Raw genomic sequence first — 23457 nt, 5'->3', positions numbered from 1 at the left:
ATGCACAAACCTACCTATCACGTGAAGAATAAATGTTGATAATGATATAATGTGTTTGGTAACCCATAAATATGATGATACCGATTACGTGTCAAAGTTCATTTTGAGAGAGTGAACCAACAGTTCCAACTTCCAAACAGACCCTTCATATAAACTAGGAGTGATCCATTTATTAGATGGTCCCCATCTTGATCATGAATCGAGACAGATTACATTTCTTGCAAGTTTTTGCATGCAAATTATTCTTATAATGAGATACACGAGATGGGTCAGTGTTTTTGATAAAAATCCACATTAAATATAATTTTACATGAAAAAATCCCAACCATTTAAACACAAAATTCAACAGTTGAGAATTATCCTCAGGATAAGTATCTCCTAGATTTATGTTGTCAAGATACAAATAAATCTCAACTGTTGGATTTTGTATCCAAAAGGTTGGAATCATGGATCATGTGTTTCCTCATGAGTCAACCGATCCCAAAATGTGCAACAATAAGAACTCACAATTTTGAGGAGTTGTTTATCCTAATATCCCTTCCTTAGTGTTTAATATCATACGACGGTCCTTTGATCATTATCAGAGGACCTTGACATCTGATCCAAAACCAAAAATTTCATCGGGCGGTCATGATTATTCAACTAGTAGTTATTATTATTATTATGGCCCACCCAAAAAGAAACTGGGGTCCATCAGTTGATGTATTATGGTGTGGAGGTCCCAAGATTCCATGAGCCTAGTTGGTACTTTTTCGTGAGTGATGTAACAATAAGCAAGATTTGACATTTGATATGGGAAGACCAAGCAAGCAAATTTGGGAGGCCAACCCCACCAACCAACCCCACACACACAAGAAGCCTTCAACTATGATGTTATGGTTTCATGGCCAGTAGCCTACCCTCACCCACATAACCAAAGCAAAAAATCTACAAAGAAAAACAATGAAAAAAAAGGAAACAAAACAAAGAGGAGACCCATCTCCCCCCATTAAAAGACCTTGCGTATGCATCATCACCAATAAAGTTTCAACACCTGTCCTCTTGTTCTTTTCAGTTTCTTATAAGAAATATACACAGTTTGACTAATTTCTTACTCTTCTAGTCCTATATATACATCTTCCCTTTTCCCTCATTCATAGCAAAAACCAAGCACATCTCAGCTTTTCTACCTGATATACACCTGGTTTTAATGCAACCCATGTGTTTCTGATTGATTCTGAAAATTTCCTTTTTAAGTTCCTTTGGAATTCTCATCTGCATCGGTTGCAGTTTCTTACACATGGTCTGTTTACTAACAAACAAGGAAAAACTACATTTAAATGCATTAACTACGAGCGATTTCTCCTTCACGGGTTTTTACTTATTTTCTCTATAAATTGTTGCTTTTCGTGTTTTGGGTTCAGGTTGCTGAGCTTGGAGGGTCTGTTATTATGGAGAACTCAAATGGGAATGTGTTTGAACTTAGTGTGAAGCAAGGCGAACCAACTTTGGTTCCTCCTGCAGAGGAGACACAGAAGGGCTTGTACTTACTCTCTAACCTCGACCAAAACATTGCGGTGATAATTCGAACCATTTATTGCTTCAAGTCGGATGAAATGGGGAATGAGAGAGCTGGGGAAGTCCTCAAGGATGCTTTGTCAAGGGTTCTCGTGCACTATTATCCTCTCGCGGGGCGTCTGACAATCAGTTCGGAGGGGAAGCTTATTGTGGATTGCACGGGCGAAGGTAGTGTTTTTGTTGAGGCAGAGGCGAATTGTACGATGGAAAAGATCGGAGATATCACGAAACCTGATCCGGTGACTCTAGGAAAGCTGGTTTATGACATTCCCGGCGCAAAAAACATACTAGAAATGCCTCTTCTTGTGGCTCAGGTCCGTGACCTTATCTGAAGATTTTTATAAATTAAGTTCTTGTTATTTAGAAGCACACACACACACACACACTTGTTTTACACCGTTGAGGCTTCAACACCTCTGATTATTTCTTTTATCTAATATTCAAACTCTACGAACAAATAATATTCTTCGACTAGACATATTTCAGAATAAAATGAGGCCTTAAAGTTTGTGTAATAATTCTCAAGTGATTTTCCACTAATAGTCAAGCGTTCCATAATTGTGGTGATTAAGACCCATTTTTGAATAATTACACTGCTTCTTGGAACCTATCTTTATTTCATTTTTGAACAAGTATGATAAGATTTTGATTATTCCATTTTCACATTGAACTTAAGAGGCTTGAAGAAGGAACTACGGTGTGAATCTTACTCATTCTTGGACGAAAGAATAAGATCATCCGATAGAAGTACAGACTGGTCTAGTCTTGCTTGAAGTCCATGAGAAAGCTAGTATGACCTTGGAGATTTGTTTTGTTTATTTATTTACTTATTTTAATCTTCTAGGTGACCAAGTTTAAGTGTGGAGGATTTGTTCTTGGGCTATGCATGAACCATTGTATGTTTGATGGACTCGGAGCAATGGAATTTGTGAACTCATGGGGTGAAACTGCCCGAAACTTGCCATTAACTGTCCCCCCATTCCTAGATAGAAGCTTACTCAAAGCCAGAGACCCACCTAAGATAGAGTTCCCGCACCATGAATTTGAAGAGATCAAAGACATATCAAACACTACTGATCTTTACCAAGAAGAAATGCTATACAGCTCCTTCTGTTTTAACCCCGAGAAGCTAGAACAAATCAAGATGAAAGCTATGGAAGATGGGGTTCTTGTCAAGTGTACTACATTCGAAGCCCTCTCTGCATTTGTGTGGAGAGCTCGAACTCAGGCATTAAAGATGCAACCTGATCAACAGACAAAACTCCTCTTCGCTGTTGATGGGAGGTCTAGATTCGATCCACCGTTACCAAAAGGGTACTTTGGGAATGGAATCGTGTTAACGAATGCTCTATGCAGTGCAGGTGAACTATTGGAGAACCCATTGTCGTTTACCGTTGGGCTAGTTCAAAAGGCGGTTAAGATGGTCACAGACAGTTACATGAGGTCGGCTATAGAGTATTTTGAAGTAACACGAGCTAGGCCTTCTCTTGCCGCAACCCTTCTGATAACAACTTGGTCTCGACTATCTTTCCATATTACGGACTTCGGATGGGGAGAGCCTATTTTATCGGGGCCGGTGACTCTGCCTGAGAAGGAAGTGATCTTATTTCTATCTCATGGAAAAGAGAGGAGAAACATAAATGTGCTTTTGGGTTTGCCTGCATCTTCCATGAAGATCTTCGAAGAACTGACACAAATCTAGAAAGAAAAGAAGACGTATTCTATTGGTGGATTTCTTTATTGGATCAGCTACTCTAGATTAGTATTTTATGGAAAATAAAAAATAAAATTGTGGAGACTCAAATGCACTTCTTGCAGAGTAATTGTTGAAAGTGGAGGAAGAGAAAGCTACAGAGGTGTTCAAGTCAGAAAGAGAAAACTGTGAAAGTGCAAATTCAGGTCTCTTGTTTCCTGTTTTTCTATGTATTTTGATGTTTTATGTTGCGAGCTTAAGTCGAAACAGTCTATTAAGTTCTGTACTACATTTGTTATGTTTGTCATTAATGGAATTCTATTTAATTGGAAATCATATCAGATCTCTTGTTTCCTGATTTTCTATGTATTTTGATGTTTTATGTTGCAAGCTTAAGTCGAAACAGTCTATAAGTTCTGTACTTCATTTGTTATGTTTGTCATTAATGGAATTCTATTTAATTGGAAATCATATCAAGAATCTTGATCTCCTCCCCCCCCCCAAACACACACACAACAGAAAAGAAAGCTGCTGTTGGCACCCCCAACTTTTACCAATTACAACCAATTTCTTAAATTATTTATCACACCCTAATTGAAGATTAAAACACACCATTCAAACATTACAAAAGTGTTATTAGCTCTTCATTACAAAGCATTATAACACATTCAAACAACTTCAACAGTTATTTATAATTAGGATTAGGCTTATATAAAATCCTAAATCTAACAAATAGATATTTAAACAAAAAGAGTGAGAGAGAGTTTCTATTGGCACCCAAACTTTTACTTATTCTAAGCTATTGAGTTTTTTTTTTTTTTTTTTTAATTGGGGTGTAATAAGTAAAAGTTAGAGGTGCCAATAGAAGCTCTCAAAGAAAAACTAAAACATTAATTAACATCAAAGGAAATGTCTAACACAACATTGGTAAAATTTCTCCATCTTCAAATAATATGAAACTAGTTTTGCCGACCCCATACAACAAGGAACTACTGAAAACAGAATTCTACATTTTAGTTAGGAGATTCGATACAAAAGAGGCTTATTGAATCCGAACCCGTTTATCATTCAAACTTCACCATAAATGGACCAACGTAGGAGCCCATTCTCCTACTAACTCAACTCAATACTGCAATAAGCTACGTAAATGTAATTCTACTAAAAACAAAAGGATTTTGTTAACGTGTGCGACCCAAAACAGAAATGGCTTAAAGACTAGCTTATACATTAACGATATTGGATTCAATTAAAAAGTTTATAGATGAATCCGTGCATAAATCAATTTTCATAAGGAATGGAATCATAGAGGGGCACATGTTCTTGATGATCCATATCTATAGTATAATGAGATATGGGGAATGTAATTCAACTATAAACCACTAATTTTGAAGTCAAAACTACTAATTTTGGGAGCTTGGATTCTACAAAAGTTTGCCAAATAAATTCATGGTTAAATCCATAGAATCTTCTAGATTGATGGGTTCATGATGGTTCATTTTTCATATTTTATTTTTTCAAATAATTAAATTCTCAAGTTTTTCTCACAATAAAGATTAGCTTTTAAAATTCAGTAAAAAGTGAAATATTGAAGTTCAAGTGCTGCCACACCCCCCCCCCCCCCCCCCAAACTTCTAACACGAATCCCCATGATTTTTTGTTAGTTTTCGAGGCATGAGACACACATCCTCATACATAAAGTCTGATATTATATAAGTAACTACCTGATTTGCTTATAAAATGATATAAAACACAAAATATTCATTTTAATGGAAGAACTAAAATCAGAGGAAATTCACACAACAAGAACCACAATCTAGATAATCACACACATTATCATTTTCAAGACAAATTACATTTTATTTGTATAAATGGTTTTAAAATGAAATTACAAAGAAACAAAAAAAGAAAAAACCCAAATAAAGAAACCAATAATTAAAGCCTAAAGAATGAAAAAAATACATAAATTCACCTATGGTATGCCTCTGAGGTTTTGGAAGAAAATCAACACTTAAAAGGTGCTCGAAAACTGTGTTAGAAGCAAACCCATCTTCAGAATCTGCTAAGTTTCAAGCATCAAGAGAAGCTCGATCAAATACATAACAAAAATTAGCTGTTTGGGCTCCCAAAAGCTTCCTCAGAAACGTATGAGAACGCCGAAACCAAAAATAGTTTCGAGAGATTCAGATTTCAGGATTTCAGAATCCAGATCAAGGTTTTAGAACCCGGTATCTCGTCTTGTTATAATTATAAATATACCGAGTTGAGTCTTTCGATTCAGATCGTTTGAACGAGTCAAATCATGGGGAAAACTCGAAATGTGACCTTTTAAATATTAATTAACTATTTATATAGTAAAAAAATGTTTAAAATTTTATAGATAAAAAACAAAAGTTCCAACAAAAAAGAAGACAAATAAAAAAAATAAAAAAGTAAATTTTGTGAGATTTAAATGAGGATAAATAGATTAAAAAATGGCCACGGAGAGAGAATGGTCAATCAAAATTATTTTTAATTAATTTAGATATTAAATTTACTTTAGTAAAAAAAAATTCATTGTGTCTTGGTGCTCCGAATCAAATTGAATGTCCCACTAGCTCTTTAAGTTGTATATAAAGAGAGAGAGAGGATTGATGTTTGTATTTGAGACTTAGAGAGTGCCTGAGATGAGTTGAAAATCTAAAAGAGAAATTAAGTAAAAATTATAATAAAAAATTCTCGAAATTCCCAACGTGAGTGCATGGCCGAGAATGGGATTTTGTAACAGTTCTTATTTTTTTTAAACTTTGAATTTATAAGAGGAATGAGCCTTCAAATTTTCTCTTTTAAAACCTTGAGGTTTCAACGTGGGGATGGGAAATCTAATGGATTTTTTATTTTTAAGAAATTTCTACAATTTTCGAACAAGATCCAAGAGATATTAATGTCTATTAATTATTTATTTTTTGAAAATGTTCAACTTCCAAGTAATTGTTTATTACAAATAATAATTTGGAGGGGGGTCCAAGCACGTTTTTAAAACTCATTTTCACATCTTGTTTCGTCTATGAATGAGATTGAGTAGTCTCGAATGAGTTCTTCGATATGTTTGAGTTGTCTCGTTCAACAATGAGAAAAATGACCCACAATGTGAAAAATGAACCACAATTTTAAATCTCATCCGATCATTTGACTTGTCTATCTATCTCGTTGGTGGACAATACCTTGATGTATTAGACGATTCATCTCGATTTCGAACGAGATTTAAAACCATGAGTCCAAGTGAGAAACTTAGAGAAAGGGCTTAGACCAATAGCTCAATTGGTTTGACACATTGCAAAACAACTTTAAGATTGTGGGTTCAAGTCCAGTTTACCTATAATAAAAAATAAAAAAAAGAAGACAAACTTAGAGAAAACTTTGTTGCCCAAGGCATCTCAATCTTGAACGATTTTTTACAATCATGATTCAGATTTTAAATTGTGTATGACCTTGGGTGAGGAAGAAAACAAGTCCCACTTCTACAACCATATATCGTTTTAAAATTAACTTCGTATATTGTCTTGGTTGTCAAGTCCTCTTTTCTAGCTTGAGTAAAATCATTTAAATAGATTTAAAATAATTTTATTTGGTAGAAGGATTAATAGATGCTCGGATTGTATGCATTTAGGAAGGAGGGTTAAACCCTGAGTGATTGTTTGTTCACAACCCAACATCCGATTGACATATGGTGTAAATGATGTAAGTAATAGAAAGAAAATTTCTCAGTTACCCGCACATCCTCAGTGCACGGATTATCATATTGACAATCGAACATGACAACCTTCTAAATTTCATTAAAAAACTCACGATTAAAATAATAATAATTAAAAAATAAAGTTTTTCAAGCTTGATCAAAGATGTTGAAAATTGAAGAATCAGATTTCGTCCTCTACAACACTGTATTGGATTATGTTTTTGAATTCCAAAAGTTCATCTTATTTTTTCAATGTGGGTCAGGGAGAAATTTTCTCTTAAAATTTCAATTCACGTTTTTCACCTTAGATATGAAATTTTCTCGTTTAAAGAATCTTCTTTGGTGTGGAAGTGTGAAGTTTTAACTCTCTTCCCTGGTGTATATGATCTGGACCCTTTATTTTTAGGGTAAATTATACTTTGACCCCTTATAATTTGGTAAAATTTCATTTTACCCCATAATATTCTGATATTACCTTCCTTTCATTGTTGGCATTAAAATTTAAATGTTATTTTACTATTTTACCCCCTTATTTTATGTTATTTTTATTAGAATTTTTTTAAAACAATAATTAAAATGCCCCGGCCTAGGCATTCATTGAACTCATTTAACTTTTTTACACGCATATTTTTTATTATTAAAAAAAAAAAAAATTTTAAGGGTAAAATGATCTTTTATAAAAAGAATTTAACTATTAAGGTGATGGCAATTTGAAGGAAGTAAGGTGGTGTTTGTTTGCGTTATTTTTCAGTGCTTATTGCTGAAAAAAAATTAAATTCAGCACTTTTGTCAAAATAGCGCGTTTGTTTACTTGTGCTTATTGCTGAAAATAAGTGAAAAAAATTTAGCACTATTTTGATGCTGAAAAAAAGTGCTGAAGCGATAAGCACTTCGCTTTTTTCAACACGGACAAGTATGCCCTTTATTTTTTTGAGCATGGACAAGTATGCCCTTATTCTTAAAAGGATATTACCTCTTATATCCCATGGATAAGTATATAAACACCCCACAAATTAATAAACCCACACCATAGCTAAATTATTTTGTCTTGTATGGGTTAAAAGTTTTGGAATGAGTTGATTTTTGGTGAGGATGATCTCTACAATGAGGAGATCATCATCACTAAAAAATCAGCACATCTTGAAACTTCTAACCCTATCAAAACAAGTTCAAGAACCGTAAATTATCCCCTTTTTTTTTTTTTTGAAAACTATTTTTAACGAGTTAGAACTTTCAAAATAGACTGATTTTTGGTGATGATGATCTCTAGACCATATAGACCATCCTCACTAAAAATTTGCTCATTCCAAAAACTTTAACCCATATAAAACAAAACAAAAAATGGCTATAGTGTGGGATGTCCTTATTAATTCATAGGGTACTTTTATAATTACACATCTTTCATTTCCATCGAAAATTATTCATCCAAAATTAAGTTCTTTTAAAGTTGATTTCAAATTTTGGTGACTTGTATGACATTATTATTTTTAATTTGAAATTTGTGGGTTTTTATAAATAGAAATTATTATTTATAAATTGAAGATTATTTGAGTATTATTTATTATTTAAAAATAAATTGTATTTTAATTTTATAAAAAATAATATATTTTATTGTGTTTGATAATAAATAAGTATTTGAAACATGTAAACAATGTATATATGATTGTAAGGGTAACAAAGACAATTTATCAGTTTCAGCAATGTGTAACAAACATGATTCAACATCTAAACAAACAACTTTTTCAGCACTTAAATTCAGCGCTTATAAGTTTCAGCGCTTAATGCTATTCAGCACTTATTTTTTCAGTTTAACAAACAGCACCTAAGTGAACCCCGTAGATAACTATATGAGAGGTAATTGCAATTATCAAAATAATATGGGTTGAAATGGAATTATGCCAAGCTACAGGGGTCAAAGTATCATTAACCCTTATTTTTATATAGGTTACAAATTTAATCCATTAAAAGATTAATTATTTTATATTAAAAAAAATCAAACCCTGTCAACTTGTCGAATTTTTCATAAACTCGGGTGATATTTTCATAGTACTTGAATGATTGTGACTTCAAGATCTAAGATGATCACTCACATTGACTATCTGTCTCGACTGGCTTCAGATATCCAGATTCTTCAAACAAGTTTTGAAACCATGACAACTTTGTGGGTTAGTCAAGTTTGGTGTAAAATGGGCTTCAGCCGGCTTTAAAAGATTTTCAAGGCTGGGCCAACATCAGGCTTGGGCTTTGGCAGAGTTAGAGCATATTAAAGATCTTGAGTAGAGTGGATGGGCCTGTATCCTCTATTTTTTCCTACAATTTGACCAATTGCCTGTGATCACTAGAATGTTGAGGCAGGAGATAGCTGTGTCATGTTGAGCCTTTGTGCGATCGAAGACATGGTTTTGAATTTGTCCGAGAACAAAAATGATTTATCCGAGATTAGTTGAGTCATCTTGGTGTAATAGAAGAAATATTCAAGTTAAAGGTTTTAGAACAGAGAGAAAAACTCTTAAAATGTGGATTAATATTAATATAATTATGAAAATGGATATCAACACACATTTAATAAGACATAACTTACATAATCGAATGGAAGAATCAGATTTATTTAACTTATCCAAATCCTCGAGATAAGACTTTGATGATGATGATGATAATCTTATGTCTTATCCTTGGAAATAAACTTAGATTGGACCCACTAAATAATGGGTTAGCCCAATGCACCACCGATGAAGGCTAAATAATAAAACGAGATGAAAATGAGAGATGAAGAGTACTAACCCATTTTTTCATATTAGAGAAAATGTAAAACTTTACGGATTTGAGGAAGAGATCGTAATTAGTGCTAACAATAGTATACAACAATATCCCTCATAAGAAATTACAAAAATACTCTTAAAACATTTATTAAAAAAAAAAAGGCTTAAAAATTAACTAAATGATTTGAAAATGCAATTCTAAAGGTTTTGACGAACATTTTATTATGAGTCGGGATCTAGTACGGTGTCATGTTATTATACATAGGAACAATGTCTATGGGGCACACTTTGGTTGAAGAATGAATACTTTGGGCTGCGTGCATGGCTTAGTTAGGAGCCCAAGCTAAGTGTCTTAAACTTGACTAAAGCGTGCACATAGACATCATTAATATTTTGGATCATGAGTCTTTTATTATTCATTGAATATATCACCAAAAATACATATGCTATCTTCAGAAAATAGATAACCAAAGCATACATGACTTCCCACTAGGGGTGTGCCTTAGTGGTAAGACCAACAACTAAAGTTTGCTCCTCTAGGTTGTGAGTTCGAAATTGAGGACCATTTATTGATTAAAATGCCACATGTGTTGTGTGGGTCGGTACATATGGTCATGGATTAGTCCTGTTGGGTATGGCTGTGAAACTTTCCTATGGATTGCCTAATGGACCGAGTCTTGATCCTTTAGCAACGAGAATACCACGTTTTGAAAAAAAAAATAATAATAACATACATGACTACAATAAGAAACTATGATTTTGGCACTACTTCAACCATTTGGAGAAAAAAAAAGAAAGAACTCTAGACATAGTGGAAGGGACGAATAATATTTAATTGTATCATTAACCCAAATTTCTATTTAGTTCAAAATAATTCATTGAAGATAAACACGAGGTTAATTAGCTTATGTAGTAGGGATCGATTTCGATGAGTTTTTAATCATGTTGACAAAACTTGCCATTGGGCTTAAAATGGATCGGGTCGGGCCAGATCTGAGCCTATCCATATCCAGATCTAGATTCGATTTTTTTAAGGATATGAATTCAACTTGAATCCTATTAGTAAAATCTTCGAACCATTTTGCTTTCACTAAATCTATTTCCAGATCCGACCTAACCAAATTACTTGATTTGGGTCGATTGAGTGGGATGATTTCGAATCATTCAATAGTTTTTTTGTTATATTTATTTTCTAATTGCTATACTTGTATATTTTACCATTATAATTCTCTTATTTTATAAGAATTCATATTACATTAAAGTAGACGAAGGAAGATACCTTGAAAAATATAAAAAATATAATTTTCAAAACAGTATATCATTCGGATCTAGGCAGATATAAGGATGGGTCCTTATCCGACTCGGACCAAGGGACATCAACCCATATTTGACCAATTTTTTATTCGAATAGACTCTAAGGAACCAAACCAGCTAAATTCGATTCCAAATCACTCGGATTTCGGATAAAATCCATTTTATGCCCTACTTGACCAAGATATATGCGCTAGATCAATGTAGTCCTACACAAAATATGAACTAATTAAGGTTACGTAGGCTACCCTGCTTAGAAGAATGATGTAGCCTTTGGAGTTGGAAATCTTATGCTACATTGCTTCCTTGCCAAGATGGACTTTTAATGAAACCTCAAGGAGATTGTGAGCTGATCTACTAGAGATACCCTTATCATCTAGTCCACATTTACACCTTTATGCATTTATTTTGAGAAATTTTCTTACCACTCCAATTTTTTTAATTTCTTATGGCACTCATTTTTAAGATAACTCAATAAAGAAAAAAACAAGTACTTGATATATTTTTCTAAGATTTTCAAGAACTCAAAGAGAGATGAGACCGGCAATGATAGTTTCTCTCTCGTGCACACACACACACACACACACACACACTCTCTCTCTCTCTCTTTCTTTCTCTCTCTGTTTTTTTTTAAAGGTCAACATGATTAAGGCAGACTTAGACCAGCTACAATCGAAGAATCGAAACACCAAAGACATCTTGAAAAATAACAGAGACAAAGTCGCTAGAGAGCAACTCACAATCTAAATTAGTACAACCTAAGCTATTCTGATAAAAAACAAGTATGTCGGTAGTCTTGTTGGCCTCTCTAAAGACGTGGGAGAAGGAAACTTTGCTAAATTTGTGGAGCAAGTTCCTTATAGCTAGGATCACATGAAGAACACTCCACGGGGGGCTCCACCTACCCTTCAGGACTTGGATAGTTTGCAAGGAATTGGATTGGATCTGAATCTTAGAGCATCCTTTAGATATTACTAACTTGATCTCATGGAGAATGCCTCGGAGCTCATAAGAAATGACAGAGATCGAAACTTCACATCCAGCAATAGCCACCAAAACTTCTCCTTCACTGTTCTTAAAGATTGCGCCAAACCCTCCTCTACTCGTGGAGAAGGAACCATCTGAGTTAATGGCCCAAATACCTCTATCTGGTTTAGGCCAAGTGCAATACCTTCTCGGCTTGTAGATAAAGCTAGCTTGAGTGTCCCAAGCATAAGTGAAGGCACGATTCAAATCAAAGTCTTCAATGTCTTCTAGTAATCTCTCGAAGTTGATCCTAATGTCTTCTAGTAATCTCTCTCTCTCTATGGTTCTTTAATTCTCCATTTTTCTCTCTCCTTGGTGGTTTAGGGTTCCCTCTCACTCTCTCTATCTATTTAATTTTATTATTAGGGGCAGATAAAGGAGTTGTGGCAATAGAGGTTCTCTTTACATCTTCCCTATTTTAGTTATTTATGATTGCAAGACTTCAAATTTCTAAATTTATAGTCACAAATTAAAGCAGAAATTAATAGAGCAAAATAATCCAAAACCATCAAAATTTCCTAAACTGGATGTAGCAAATTCAATAACATTTCAAGAGCTGGCATTCTATAAATCAAATGCATTGAGAAGTATTCACAACACATGACCAAATGAAAAATAATTTCAACAGTTCAAAGCCACACAACATAAAAAGGAGGACTTATGAGAGCTGTTTGTACATACTAAGATTGGATTACATGCACTGTCAAATTCTCTTAATTACTATACATGCATGAATAAGGAGAACTATACATACATAATAAGGTCTCACAAACAGTAAATTAATTATTAGAATCGATCCATTGCCACCATCTGAGACGGACTGATAAGGCGATATGAACCATACCCTTTGGTGAAATTGCACCCTTGACGTATCTCATCACCGTCCATCGCCGATAATACCTTATAGAAGATATCAACATCGCATGGTAGCGCTAGAGGGCCTTCACTATTGTACCCATATTCCAATTCAGCCTCTTCAAGTAGCATCTTGAAGAGTGGATGGTTGATGCACTCAGTCTTGATCACGAACCGTTGTTTTTGTGGACCAACATAGACGGAGAAGCAACCTTCGGGGGTAACTCGAGGTTTCGTCTTGTGTTTAGTCTCCTTCGATGGAGAGCCTGTGTTTCGTGGCCATGATTTACACTTCGACATGTGAACGAAAGGTATTCGTGATGATCGCTTGCTACTATCATTCCTCCCAATCGATCGACATCGCTCCCATGTCTTGAGGATCATACCTTTCTTCACTTTCCCCTTGTCCATATCCAATCTCTCCATGAAAAAATCAATAATACACACAACAAAGAGCAATTGAAAGAGATGGAAACAAACACAACTTCTTAGATTGAATTCTTTGCACAAAACTGAGACACTAACTTCAAGGAAAATATATAATTATTTGAGTGATTTGGGTTTTGTTTTAACCTCTGTCATAAACCAAATGAAACAAAAATTTAATTCTTGGCCTCATTGTGTTACTCATATCTTGCTGAACTTAAAATCAAGTGTTCTTCCAAAACAAGAGAAACCCAACAAAAGAAAAACAGAAGAACCCAATAAGATAAGAAACACTCAATGAAGCCAAATAGTGGATGGATATATGAGGACCATATCACAACTATACTTCGAAGGGAATAAAAAGAAGAAATAAAGAGAAGTGAACCTCACGGGATAGGTTCTGAATTGCGTCTATAACTAGGAAATCTAGGCATAGACGAGGCAATACTTATATACAGCCCATACCATATGAATATTATTGAAGATAACTCCATTTGTCAACTTGAACAAGTCCGAATTAAAAAAATAAAATAAAATAATAAAGTGTACAAAGATTAAGACATAAATTTTATGCTTTTTTATTTATTTTATTTACCTCCTTATATAATGAGACATATTTGGCAAGCTTCTTCCAATTTTATAAAATTTGAATGGGATCCTTACACCTTTAACTTTGATTGACTTTGACTCAATCAAAGTTCAACTGATCCAAGGGTCTAGATCCAGTTCTCCAAGGAGTTACTTTGCTACCTAACTATGCTTTTGATTGTGCACTGATGATAAATTGTTTCATACTCCTTGGTCAACCTATCTATCAAAAATCAGTTTTATTGGTGATTCTTATACGTTCGATTCGAGTATTTTTTTTAATATATATTATTACTGGCTTTATAAGCAGGCCTATTTGTGGATTTCTTGTTGCCAACAAGATCAACGTCAAAGGTCCAAGGAGGTAACACAATTTTGTAGAAAACAAAGATGATCAAGGATATTAGGTAAAATATTCCTCCATATTGAGGGGGGAGTAAGTACAATAAAACCCATTATTTATTTTAGAGATTTTGCTTCACTACTCTAGTTTGTTTTGAGAATTATCAAATCATGCACCCAAGGTTTCCCATTAACTTGCATCAACTCTCTGATTTATGTCATAGTTGTTGACTAAAGATTGCCATGAACAACATCACAATAGCTATTAGAATTTAATTTTAAATAGCTAAAGAGACTATTAACTTTCAAGATTTCAATGGAATTTTTGTAACCACCACAATTATGTTTCTTCCACTAATATTCTTAGTAGTTGTTGAGTGTATATTTTCCTCCACTTTCAGGTGTGTCATACTCTAATCAAGTCTTGTTACCTTCTTATATTTATTGTTCTCCCCTTCTCCAATAGAACGATCTTTTGAAATAGTTGATTGATTAACATGGTATGAGAGCATTAGGTTCGTGTAGGTCACGGGTTCAAATCTTTCCACCCTTATGGGTATTGGAAAGTGTTGAGTGTATATTTTCCTCCACTCTCAGGTGCGTCATACCCCAGTCAAGTCCCGTAACCCTCTTATATTCATTGTTCTTCCCTTCTCCAATGGAATTGTCTTTGGGAATAGTTGATTGGTCAACAGTAATTTGTTTATTTTATTCTTTAATGTAAGAAAGACAACGTTTCTATTGTCATAAGTGATAAATGATACTTTTGTAAAACTCACAAGTCTCAAAAAGTTATTTAGAAAAATATTATTGAACAGTAATTAAAAATAAAATCCTTACTTTTTCTATACTGTAAGGCAAAAAATTGTTAACATCTCTACAAGTAGAGGTTAGTAATCTCCAAAATCATATATATTTTTTTGAAAAATATCCTTAAAAAATAATAATATGGCTAACATCTCCTCGAACCCCTAGACAATAGCATTCTCGAAAAATTGAAAATGAGTACTTATTTTTAAAAATATTTGTAAAAGAAACATGATTGTAGAAGATGCTAATGTTCTATTGACGTATTAAACTTAATCATATCACATAACTTAAACATCAATAAAGTATCTCCCTCCCGCCTCACCTCTTTTCATTTGTCTTTATTCCAACTTTTTCAGGTTTCGAACATCTTATTGTCTATCAACATGCATGGTATATGATATTAGAAGGGCCTCTCTATAAAATAATTGCATTTGTAGGTGCTCCTCCATTCTTCAAACTTACTCTTTCTTAGCCATGAATTATGTCAGTCATAATTGGGTTTGATCATATAACCATAAAAAGGACTAGCAAGATGAGAGTTATAGAGATTTTCAAGGGTATTAGAATCACTTCATACTCTTTTGTCGATACAAAACGACTTTCCCGACTAAGTTATTAAGAAAAAAAGGTCTTACTAAGGCTCATCCACCGTCAAAACAAAATCTCGATATTCATTTTCCTTACTAACTTAGTCAGGCTAGTCCTACTCTTGTTGATATCCTTGACTTTGAGGGTAAATGCAAATTAATAGAAAAGACCATGGGTGCTTTGGAAATTTGCCCAATAGATTATATTATATTATTGGTTGGACTCTGGAGTCTTTCCATATTTGTAGTTTCTTATGCTTTTTATTTTAATTAAGAGTTTACTTATGTGGGAGGGGACCCTCTCAATTTAGGAGAACAAAGCTTAGTGACAGTTGAAAGAGAGAAAGAGACAGTTTCGATTATTGTTAAATGCCATCCAATAAGAAAGTGCCACGTTTATTATTTTTCTTGACTATCTTGATTTTTCTAAAATTCAAAAAATCGTCGGAATTAGACTTTGATGATGATGAATATAAATATTAATCAAGTTGGCATTCGGGTAAGGACAAGGAGGGGGCAAGTGCCGTGCCCAAACATTTATGACTAGTGGCCAGTTTGTGGGTCCCACGATCTTTTCTAAAATTGGAAATTTTAAAATTAAAATTCGTGGGTAGGAGAGAGAATTTTTTTTTTTGTTGCTTATATCATTTGCGTCATATGTTAATCAGCATTCAAAAACATGATCAAATGCTAGTGTTGTAGAGGATGAAATTCTATGAATTTAAAAAAAAATGTAATTAATTTTTACCATTGAATTTTAATTTTACATTTGGATGTTCGGTAATCATCAATTTTCAACACCTTGGATCAAGCTCAATTTTTTATTTTATTTTTATCATGAGTTTTTTTAATGAAATCTAGAAGAAGGTTGTGGTGTTCAATTGCCAATATGATAATACATGTGGGTCCCATGATCTTTTTTAAAATTTAGAATCTTAAAATTAAAATTTGTAGGTAGAGGATGTGTGGACAGGAAAGAGAAATTTTCTCTTTATTACTTACATCATATGTGCCATATGTCAATCGGCTATTGGGCTGTGAGCAAAAAATCACTTCATACGATGAGGGCATGATTTGGAGTGATTTTTTTTATCACAGCCCAACAACCCTTTTAGCACAAATGACATCAGCAGAGCAGAGCAGAGAGAGAGAGAGAGAGAGAGAGAGTTTAGTTGGTGAAATAAAAGAGAGAACTTTCAGATCTAAACTCCTTGTGACATTCAAAAACATGATTTGATGCAATGGGATTGTAAAGGACAAAATTATATGAATTAAAAAAAAAACAATTTTAATTGTTATTTTTCATAGTTGAATTTTTTTTTTTCCTTTTGATTATGAATATTTTCATGAAATCTAGAAGTCTGGAAGATTTGAAAATTTAAAAATAAATAGAGAAACTTTCTCTATTGTTGATGTCATTCATGCCACATGTTAAACGGCTATTGGACTGTGAGCAAAAAATACTCCATGGTTTATGCTTCCGACAAACCCATTCCCCCAAAGTAGGGATGTTTAGAAACTTGCTTCTTTTATGCAAGGAATTGGTTTTCAAAAAGGTATAAAACCCTTGTCATTTCTCCTTCTTTCCTAATTCTATATTCTAAGCAAGAAAATGGGTTAGAAAATGTAACTTCACTTCACATTTGGTATTTTTTTTTTTTTCAGAAAACCCATTTTCTTGAAGATCATGGTTTTCTGTTTAAGTGGAAAATATTTGTCGAACCAACCTGGCCCTAGGAAAAAATGTTTTCAAATTAATGGAAAATTTCTAAGATGATTATTATAAGTACTCCAAACTTTAGTAACCAAGTTCAGATTCAGCAATTACTCAAATGGGGTCAATTCAACTTAATTTGGATAAATTCAAGAAAATTTCAAAAAGAAAAATTTAAAATCCAATCTTTCTCTTGAAAATTGAAGATTGAAGAAGATGAGTCTTGAGATTGAAGAGGGAGGGAGAATGATTAATCATTAAATTATTGATTTATTCATTGATTTTCCTTTTTGTGGTTCTTTATTTGAAGAATTTTTTTCAAATTTAAAATTTTTTGTAGAATTTTGTGAAAGTGCAACCAACCCCCAAACCAAAATTGAACTTTGCGTTGACAATATAATTTTCTACGTACAATTTATCGTGCAAAAATATTTCCCTTGAAATCCATTTACTTAAGATCGTTTTCTCAAGGAATTAATTAGAGTATGAGAATTATATAACCCCTTCATTAATTTTTCATGAAATGTTCATGGCGCTTAATTAACACCACACTTGTTCAAGGGCGGATTTAGAGTGGGGGCTGCAGGGGCACTTGCCCCTACAAGAATTTTCTAAGTCTATGAATTAATGAGTTACTACGACAAATTTTAATGACAGATAAAAACATTTGTCACTATTGCCCTCACAATTTTTTTTTTTCAATCTTAGTTGACCCTACAACTATTTATTTATTTTCACTCTTAATTGTCTCTACAAAAAAATTTCTACTCTTGGTTTGGTTGCCCCCACATGAGCAAAATCCAGACTTCCTTCCTGCACTTGTTCATGCTCATATGCATGTTTAGGATGTGATGTAGCTCATAAACATGTTTAGGATGCGATGTAATCCATTTCAACGTTCAGTTTAGTTGATTTAAAATATTTATTATTATATTCATACTTAAAGAATAAGAGAGTTTTTATTTTCACGCCAACTTTCTTTATAGCGCACTAATAATATAATTAAGAAAAAAGCTGAAGTGACTGCATTGGACATTGTTTTTGACACTGACCTAACATGGGGATGTGCAGGAAATCATAGATATATTTCCTCAAGATATGAAAAAAACCGTTGATGATTCTGTGCACACCTCCACATCAACTTAGTGTTAAATGTAATGTCTTGTGCAGTGATTCTAGGACGACTCTATGATTAAATAGATGGGTAAGGGGTGGAGTTTCTTCTTTCACCATCCATCAATCAAGAGAGAGAGAGAGAGAGAGAGATTTGAAATGAAGAAAGAAAAAGGAGAGGGGGAGGGATAGGGGAAGAAAAACAAATCCTAGAAAAAAATGAAAACGATTCGATAGAAAAGAGATAATGAAAGAGAGGGAAAGACGATACTTCAAAAAAAATTATTTTTATTTTCTAAATATGTCAAGTGAAGAAAAATCCTACAAGAAAAAAAGAAATAGTAATAGAATTTTAAACTTTTTCGGATTCATAAGTAAGAAAAAGGAGATATTTTCTAAAAAAATATCTTTAAAGAAAAATAAGAGACAATTATGCAATATTTATTTTTTAATTGATGTGGTATAAGAAAGTTAGTGTGAAAATAAAAGTTCCCACAAATAATAAAAGTGGAGCACATGGTTTTTAAACTCGTTCGAGATTAGGACGTATCGTCCGAGTTAACTCGGTATTAAAGTTGAAAGAGACCAACTCTCAAAGTCATTTTTTTGACCGAGTTTTACATTTCACGTTTAACTTTTTGAGTTATCTCACAAGACGTCTCAAACATATCGAAAAATTCATCCGAGATGAGTCGGTATCGGAGCTGAACGAGACGAGATACGGAGTTTAAAAATCATGGTGGAGCACCAAACACTACAATTTCTTAATGATGATGACAAATAATAATAATTATTTATTTAATTAAATAACGGATTTAACTAATTGCATAGTACGTATAACTTAGTCCTCACCCGTCCTTCAACCACTGAAACAAAAGTATATTTAAAAAAACTTTAGTTGTTTTAATTAAATATCCACTTGGATATAGGTACGGCTACCCACCAATACTTTCTTTTATCTCTTAAAAATGCCAATTAATTGGATAATTTTGATGGTTTTTCATCTCTTATAAGAGACTTATTAAAAATATATAAACAAAAATGCATCGTCTTCGATCCCAAGATTCTATCTTCTTCAACCTTTAGCGATGACTAAAGTAGGGCCATTAATGAATTTGATTGAACCTGAAATGCAAGTGATTTCAATTACTTCGGGTATATAGTGAATATTTTAATTTCCATAAGGATCTGATCCAATGATTAAGGATCAAATTTGATAACCGAATCAGTTACGATATTTTCCTGAATGTTTTCAAATAGGTCCTAGATCAATTACATCTTGATCGAATAATATATTGAATTTGATCCAATCCAGACTTGATTCAATTGTTATCAAGTTAGATTTTGATCTAAATTAATATTAAGATCTTGTAGGGTTCAATCCAATAAGTTATTGGATTGGAACCCGACCCAATCGAAGTCTTATAAGATGGTTTTTCAAATCGAATCCAATCCATTAACATCCTATTCCTTCCCATATCGTCATCACCAACTTTAGAAAAAAAAAAAAATTTATGTTTTTCCAATAAGAAACTATTCGATATAAATTATCTTAATAATTGCTATTTGAGGTAATATTCTCTTTTTATAATAATAATAATAACTCCACATTTTGAAGAATATTTGAGACATCCCCTATGCTATCCAATTGATGACGGCAACCTTGACCTCTGTCTTCTCTTGTAGCTCAACTGAAAATGATCTAAATACCCTCATCTTCGATATCTAGCCAACCACCTGTCAACTTCAAGCTCTTAAACATCTATGCTAATTATTTTTAAGAAAATAATGAAGTAACATTGAAATTGACATCGTTTCACACATTGCTGATGTGGATGTGTACAAAATCATAGATGCTTTTCATCAAGATATAATTGAGAAGCATCTATGGTTCTACGCATACACATGTGTGAAATGATGTCAATTTCAATGTTACACGACTCTTATTTTTTAATTTTGTTAACGTCGTCTCTAGTCAATCATGTATAACCGCGCTTTAATCCTCTTGTAGAAAACCTTATTTTTTCATTAAAATTTCATCTTGTGCTTGACTTTTGAAGGTTGAATGGGTAGACATAATCCATCTTGTCTTTTTTCCTTCTTTTAATTTTTTTAACCTGACAACTAGATTAGTGGCTAGTAATTACTAAGGAGTTGTGAAGAATGCACGCAGTTTTTTATACGTGGCTGACATGGCAAGGGCACAAAATCATATATATTTTTCTTTGAGATACACAAAGAAAAGATCTACGGTTCTGTGCCCTTACACATCAATCGCGTCCAAATCACGTATGATTTACTGTGTGCATTCACGTTACGCCATTTTTATTTGTCACTTAGAGAAGATTGGGATTGATAAGACATGTTCATTAGTTTTAAAACAAAGTGGTATCTCAAATATTATCCAAAATGTGGAGGATTAAGAGTGGTGTGTCTTGAAAAACAAAAAACAAAAATACAATAGTAGACTCCTTCAAACAATAAAAAAAAAAAAACATACTTTATTTTTTAATTCTCAAGGGGTGAATCTAAGACATTTGGGAAAATAAATAACAAATGGGTTGGCTATGTCAAAGGGGCATGAAAGCTACACATCTTTTGTCGGTCTGCTTAAACTACATATAGAAAAGGTCACAACATCAACACTCATTAATTTATGTGTTAGGTGTGATAAGAAGAGTGCCACAAATAATTTTAAATCATTAAACCACTCATCTTAAGACCAAAAATCATCATAATTCATGCCATCCTCTACTCCCTTAAGGGATTTATGACATATTTATATCCTTATTTTGACTTAAATTTTGTATGAAAATTTGATGATCTTTAATATGTTATCATGTCATCATTGACTCTTGTGCCTTGACATGTTATTGGCAGTTAGGCCACCGTTTAATAAAATGCTAAAGGACATATAATGACGACGAGAAAAAGATGTGTTTAGGTCATAAAAATTTAAAAAAACCTTATCCCCGTGCAATCATCATCATCATCATCATCAAAGTTTTATTCCAAAAATTTCAAATTGGTTCAACAAACAGAGGTTGAAAAGCAAATTATCAAGTAGTACATCTTATTGATAATAATGACTAATTTAAAAATAGGCCTAAGCCGATTCCATTTATATATTAGACGAAATGTTTTAAACACCGTATCAATGAATCTTTTTACATCATTAAAAAAAATAAAGATAGAAGTAATTTTATCCTAATTAAATTACCTCTATTTAATTTTATTAAAAAATAATGATTTGTCTTTGACTATTCAGAACCTAAACTCTCAAGTATTAGGTACATATTCTCCCTAAAGTTGAAACAACTCTCTCCAAATTTACCTTCACAAATCATTTATCTACAAAGAAATTGTACCTCATCTATAGAAAATGATTTTTATTATTATAAATAAATTAAAAACACTATAATAGTGTTGGATAGTTGTGTCCGATGTTTAATATAAATATATATTTGAGTAATGATTTTCCGAGTGCCCCTCTGATATACTCTTCCAATGTGGCATGTGATAGAACCGTAGATTGTCTTCCTTGAGATACATAACTGCACATTTTTATGAGGATGTGAAGTTGTGCATCCCAAGGAAAGAAAATCTATGGTTCTGTCACATGCCACGTCGGGAGAGTAGAGGGGGAGTATGTCAGATGGGGGAGTCAGAAAATCACAACTCTGTATATTTTATTAATCCTTTTAAGGAAAGGTAATTTTTTTATATTTAATAATATAAATGATTTATGGAGGAAGAATTTGTAACTAAAGTTGAAAAAGCAAAATTTGGAGGGAGTTGATTCAACTTTAGGGGAGTACATGTAAATAGCACTTGGGTTTGAGGTCTACCAAGAAAGAGACTCATATTAAACATGTCTTGGGCTGAACATCTCTCATTTTCTGTATTGGGCCGGATATCCATCATTTTCTGGGCTGGGTATCTATCAATCCAGATTGAGTAAAAAAAACGTATCTATTTCAATCACCCTCATTCAATGCTTGCCTACAGTTTCTCCGAATCTAGGGACGAATAATAGTATCCCACCTGGCATCCTTTTGGGTGGGACCATAAATGATTCTCAATATCAGAATTGACATGACATGTAGAAGTTGGGTCAGGCCCAGGGGTAAAATTTTGTTTGAAGCCCATGATGAAACTTGACGTTTTAAAACATGGACCGTCGATTGAACTGGTGATAATCGAATCAACTTTGTAAAAATAGTTTCTTTTTATGTAACATCATGAAATTTTGTTACTCTATTAGCTATATATAAGGTTCCAATTTTTTGTTGTCGGCTATTTTATTAGACTGAGGGGAACAAGTGTAGAAGTTTGGTGAATTATTCCATTTTCTTTATTACACATAGGAAGAGGATTGAAGTCATATTTTCAATTTTTCTCATTTAAATATATGTTAATTTTAATTTTATTTTATAAATTTTGATCATTTTTAGTTTATAATGTTTCAATTAAAGTACATATTCATAGTATTAATCTCGAGCAATCATCAATAAATTCAACGATTACTCGCTTAATTTCCATTTTGAATATTTTGTGCCAAATGTCTTTTTCCCAAGAACATAACAATCCCCGCTTTTGATTAATTTGGAGTTTTTCTTAGAGGACTTGTTCTATCTTATTGTAAAACTTATTTGGTACATGTAGTGTTTAGGCATTTGCACGTGCCTCGGGATTAGTCCTTGGACAAGACTATGGTCTATTGACTGGGCAAGGTCCAGATACGATCCGGTCCACTGTCCACAGGGATGAATAGTTATCAAAATAAAAATAAATAATAAATGGTGAAAGCATATATGAATCCACTTTCAATTATAAATGATTTAACTCTTAAGATAGAAAATAGAAATTACGGCCCTTTATTGCATTCACATTAGGAGAATGCAGATGCAATGCATGTTAATGAAAAATAAATAAATGACATTAATTCCATCCTATCGACTCAT

The 23457-nt window shown here is 33.1% G+C and overlaps 2 protein-coding genes across 2 annotated transcripts; one reads left to right on the top strand and one right to left on the bottom strand.

Annotated features, from left to right (window-relative positions):
- Positions 1-1142: 1142 nt before the first annotated feature.
- On the top strand, positions 1143-3627 carry LOC147405400 (omega-hydroxypalmitate O-feruloyl transferase-like). Its single transcript, XM_086433151.1, has 3 exons — positions 1143-1282; positions 1404-1871; positions 2402-3627. The coding sequence occupies exons 1-3, from the start codon at positions 1280-1282 to the stop codon at positions 3257-3259; spliced, it is 1329 nt and encodes a 442-aa protein (XP_086289277.1). The 5' UTR covers positions 1143-1279; the 3' UTR covers positions 3260-3627.
- Positions 3628-12619: 8992 nt separating this feature from the next.
- Positions 12620-13765, bottom strand: LOC147405399 (SAUR-like auxin-responsive protein family). The gene has a single exon (XM_086432698.1). It carries the CDS (start codon positions 13337-13339, stop codon positions 12845-12847), a length of 495 nt encoding a protein of 164 aa, XP_086288824.1. The 5' UTR covers positions 13340-13765; the 3' UTR covers positions 12620-12844.
- Between the last annotated feature and the right edge of the window lie 9692 nt (positions 13766-23457).

This window comes from Akebia trifoliata, chromosome 3, assembly GCF_017979445.1.
Source record: "Akebia trifoliata isolate Shusen 1 chromosome 3, ASM1797944v1, whole genome shotgun sequence".
In the NCBI taxonomy this organism is placed as follows: domain Eukaryota; kingdom Viridiplantae; phylum Streptophyta; class Magnoliopsida; order Ranunculales; family Lardizabalaceae; genus Akebia; species Akebia trifoliata.
Note: the sequence above shows the minus strand (reverse complement) of the source record. Positions and strands in the feature narration are given on the sequence as shown.

What these genes read in the sequence shown, in the direction of transcription:
- LOC147405400 (XM_086433151.1), top strand. An exon ending in TGCCTCTTCTTGTGGCTCAG is followed by an intron (nt 1,872 to 2,401) that starts GTCCGTGACCTT and finishes TTAATCTTCTAG; the next exon opens with GTGACCAAGTTTAAGTGTGG.
- LOC147405399 (XM_086432698.1), bottom strand. Translation starts at nt 13,339, where the DNA reads ATGGAGAGATTGGATATGGACAAGGGGAAAGTGAAGAAAGGTATGATC.